The sequence below is a fragment of the Hibiscus syriacus genome, unplaced genomic scaffold, assembly GCF_006381635.1.
Source record: "Hibiscus syriacus cultivar Baekdansim isolate YM2019G1 unplaced genomic scaffold, ASM638163v2 tig00000916_pilon, whole genome shotgun sequence".
Lineage (NCBI taxonomy): Eukaryota > Viridiplantae > Streptophyta > Magnoliopsida > Malvales > Malvaceae > Hibiscus > Hibiscus syriacus.
In genome coordinates, this window is record NW_024061833.1 from 2,249,724 (window position 1) to 2,254,203 (window position 4,480).

Below are 4,480 nucleotides of genomic sequence, written 5' to 3' on the forward strand. Positions count from 1 at the left end.
ATTTGTCTAATTTTAAATCGTTTTCCTTTCTTTAAAGGACAAGTATGTTCCTTATGACCATGATAATGACAATGTGAACATATTGTCATTATTGAACTAGATGAATTATTTAGAATGATCTCTTTTTCTCTTGTTAAACATTCAAGCTTATCTTTCAAATTGAAATTTTCTTTTTCGATACTTTCAAATTTCATTTTTGAGAGTTCTAAATCCTTCTTCAAGATTTCATTTTTGATTTTCAAAATCCATTTTCATTTCTAGAAGAAGTTTATTTAATTTGAAAATTTCTTTTTCAAAGTTTTCAGATTTTATTTTTGAAAGCTCTAACTTATTTCTCAACATTTCATTTTGATTTTCCAAGTCTGTTTTAGCTTTTAAAAGAATATCATTTTTAGCAATAAATTTAGAAATCAATTTATTGTATTTGGAGTTCATGGTCTCAAACTCCGAAAATAATTTATCATAAGCATCTTGTAACTCATTAAAAGATTTTGAATTTGATATATTTTAGTTAGAAGATACCTTTGGCTCTGTGAGAGCTAATAGACACATCACTTTTATTGGTTCTTCTTCTTCCTTGTCTCTATAGATCTCCTTAAGCTTATCCCACATTTCCTTGGCACTTGAACAAGAAGAAACTCCTTTATATACATTAGGATCAATTGCACAACACAACATGTGTATAGCCTTTGAGTTTTGTTGAGTTTCCTTCCGTTCTTGAACACTCCACTTCTTTGCCTTCTTAGTAGGAGAGGAATATCCTTTCTTGATTATCATCTAAGCTTCCATATCAAATTATTTGATGAATATCATCATACACCTCTTCCAATGACGATAATTTATTCCATTGAAGTGTGGAGGCACGTCAATAGGTTTGGATTCTTCCATGGAGAATGAACCGGAAGTAGATGCCATCTTTATCGATTTAACTCTTCCCGGATCGACTCAAGAGGTGATTAAACCTTCAAATGAGTGAGGCTCTGATACCAATTGTTGAGTTAATCGATTGACGAAATCGGCCAAGAGGGGGTGAATTGGCAATTAAAATGTTAGTGGAAGCTTTTGCAGAAACTTGAAAGTAATTGCACAACGATTTAGAGTGGTTCAAATTTCTCAACCAAAGTCTACGTCCACTACCTTAGCTATCCACACTAAGGATTTTCCAACAAATTCACTAATTTGTTCTTTCTTTTGAGGACAAAGAGTAACCTTACAACTCCCTCAAGAATTATACCCCAAATTCTTGAGCACACTCTTTTTCAAAGAGAAATACACAAATTTGCAAACTTACAAGGAAAACCTCACAAGGTAAGATGTTTGCACAATTCTAGAACAAGAAAAGAACACTCAAAAATAATTACAAATGAGCACAAATGGTGTTCTTGAAAGCAAAATGAATATTGAAAGGAAAATTGGCTTGATTTGCACAAACTTGGTGTTTGATGCTTTTTCTCTTGTTTCTCTATGATTTCTTGTTGCTTGATGTTTCTTGTTTTTGATCAATGGCTTCTAAGCTTGCTTAAATACACCTTGAATCACTTCTGAACGTTGGGGATCATTAATGAAGTTTTTGGAGCCGTTTAAGTGTGAAAACAATTAATATTTCTGCTTGAAGCGTGGGGGGAAATGGTACCCTATTAGGGGAATCGGTTCCCTAAGTGTAAAATTCAAATATTTCGACCGTTGAACAGTGGGGGGAATCGGTTCCCTCCGAGCATACTGGAATTCTTGGAGCCAAACCATTCACGGGGGAATCGGTTCCCTCTGAGCAATCTGGAATTTTTGGCTTTGAAATGGTTCGAAATATTTTGTAAAATCGTTTTGAAATTATTTTAAGATTAAAACTTAATTTTACACTTGAGTAAGGATTTAAAATGAACTTTGAAATACTTTGAGTAATATTTTGATATTCGATTTAATATATCGAATATGCTTAGAAAAATCATTTTCAAAATTAAAATTCTTTTAATTTAATTTGTTATATCGAAACAACAAAATGTTTTCAACAATATCCAATCCTCCGAATTGGTTAAAGGATTATGTCTGCACTGCCAATCCACTTCACCTTCTACTACTTATCTTGTTTCTGAATATATTTCTTATTCTCATTTACCTTCATATACTTAACCTTTTTTAGCTTCAATTTCTCATCTTAATGAACCCACTACTTATCAAGAAGCTTGTCAAAATCCACATTGGCAACATGCCATGAGAGAAGAGATTCAAGCATTATAATTGAATAATACTTGGACTGTGGTACCTTTTCCCTCTGGTAAAGTTCCCATTGGTTGCAAGTGGGTTTATCGAATCAAGTATCATGCTTCAGGTGAGGTTGAAAGGTTCAAGGCTCGATTGGTGACCAAAGGGTATAATCAGAAGGAGGGTGTTGACTATGTGGAGACTTTTTCTCCTGTTGCTAAATTCACTACTGTGAGATTGATTTTGGATCTTGCTTTTATCTTTGACTGGCCATTGTGGCAAATGGAAGTTCACAATGCGTTCTTGCAAGGAGATTTAGTTGAATAAGTTTACATGAAGTTACCTGAAGTCTTTTCCAGCTAGGGGAGCATATGGTTTGTCGGCTGCAAAAGTCTCTGTATGGACTCAAGAAAGCTTCCAGACAATGGAACAAGAAGCTGTCTGAATCACTTATATCAACAGGATTTTAGCAAAGTAAGCATGATTACTCGATGTTTACAAGGCAAGTAGCAAACAAGTTGGTCATTGTGCTTGTGTATGTAGATGATTTGTTGATTACTGGCAGTGATACTGATATGATAGAACAGCTCAAGTGTACACTGAATTCTAAGTTCAAGAGGAAATATTTGGGTGAGTTAAGGTATTTTCTTGGGCTCGAAGTTTTGAGATCAGAGAAAGGAATTGTCTTAAGTCAGCGCAAATATGGTTTATAATTAATAAAAGATATTGGGGCAAGGGGAGCAAGGCCTTCTCCAACACCTTTGGAGCAGAATAATAATTTCTTTGATGCTTTAGATACTAAGTGTTTGAAGCAGAATGAAGAAGGCATGGTAGACAGAACGCAATTACAAATACTCATATGAAGGCTCATATATTTAACCCACATCATGCCTAATATAGCTTATTCAATACAACACCTAAGCCAATTTATGCATCAGCCTGGAAAGGTGCATATGGAAGCAACATTGAGAGTTGTACGATATATTAAAAAGAATCCATGGCAGGGAATTTGGCTAGATTCTTCAAGTACATGTGGTTTAATTGCCTTTTGCGACTCTGATTGGTCAACTTGCCCAATATCAAGGAAGTCAGTAACAAGATACTACATAAAACTTGGGAATTCTTTGATATCATGGAAGTCAAAAAAACAGAACACAGTGGCTCGTTCTTCAGCAGAAGCTGAGTACAGAAGTATGGCCATGACTACAGCAAAGTTGATTTGGCTAAGTGGATTGCTGAATGAACTTGGAGTGAAACGAGATCATCCTGCTAAGCTATTCTGTGACAGTAAAACAACATTATAGATTGCTTCTAATCATGTCTTTCATGAAAGAATGAAGCATATCGAAATTGATTGCCATTTTGTTAGAGACAAAATTCAAGAAGGATTTATCACAGCTGAACACATACCTTCAAAGGAGCAACCTGTAGATGTCTTGACTAAAGCGCTTGGCACTTTGCAGCACGAGTATTTGACAGCCAAGTTGGGGGTTTCAGATATCTTTCACCCACCAACTTGAGGGGTAGTGTTGAGATAATAAATGTTAGTTAGTTTGTTAGGAGTTACTTGGTGGGCTATTAGAAGTAGTTAGAAGCAGTTAGTTTCCAATTCTTGTATAGTTACATGAACAATGTATTATAAATTAAAGTAGTAGGGAAATAAAATATGTGAGGCATTATTCTTTTAACAAAGTGGGAATCAACAACAACGAGGTTGCGAGACGTGAACAGTGTAGCTGATTCTCTGGCTCGCTTGAGGCGTACAAGTTGTTCGGGCATGATAGTCCTATCTCATCCGCTCGTCAGTCTTCAATGCTTCCTTAATAGGGATATAATTGTCGACGATAATGAATAAACCACTGTCTAACAGCTTCTTTGTAACAAAAAAATAAAAAAATAAAACATACAATCAAAAATTATGTATCCATTCGTCATATGATTATTTTATATATAGTGTATTAAAAAACTTAATTAATTTTAAAAAGGTTACCTTTTAATAAATATCATATCTAATTTATTTATATAATAAATATGTGTAATCTATTTGTTTTATTAATTGTTCTATGAAGAGTACTCATATGTTGTTGTGATATGATGTAACGTGGGATCAAATTTCGAAAGACGTACTTAAGAATGATGGAATCATAACATATGATTTATGTTAAACTTGAGCTAACACTTAATTCTAGGTTGATGGTTAGATTAGAACTTCAGTTAATGATTTTGTTTTGAAAAATCAATTACAACATTCACACTGAAGTATGTTTGGTAGAATAAATTC

General features: G+C 34.0%; 1 protein-coding gene across 1 annotated transcript; it reads left to right on the top strand.

Moving 5' to 3' along the window:
- The first annotated feature begins 2,690 nt into the window (after nt 1-2,690).
- Nucleotides 2,691-3,503, top strand: LOC120117101 (uncharacterized mitochondrial protein AtMg00810-like). Its single transcript, XM_039137439.1, has 3 exons — nt 2,691-2,829; nt 2,923-3,029; nt 3,138-3,503. The coding sequence occupies exons 1-3, from the start codon at nt 2,691-2,693 to the stop codon at nt 3,501-3,503; spliced, it is 612 nt and encodes a 203-aa protein (XP_038993370.1).
- Nucleotides 3,504-4,480: the final 977 nt, after the last annotated feature.

What these genes read in the sequence shown, in the direction of transcription:
- LOC120117101 (XM_039137439.1), top strand. Translation starts at nt 2,691, where the DNA reads ATGTTTACAAGGCAAGTAGCAAACAAGTTGGTCATTGTGCTTGTGTAT. An exon ending in GTTCAAGAGGAAATATTTGG is followed by an intron (nt 2,830 to 2,922) that starts GTGAGTTAAGGT and finishes AATTAATAAAAG; the next exon opens with ATATTGGGGCAAGGGGAGCA. An exon ending in AGCAGAATGAAGAAGGCATG is followed by an intron (nt 3,030 to 3,137) that starts GTAGACAGAACG and finishes TTTATGCATCAG; the next exon opens with CCTGGAAAGGTGCATATGGA.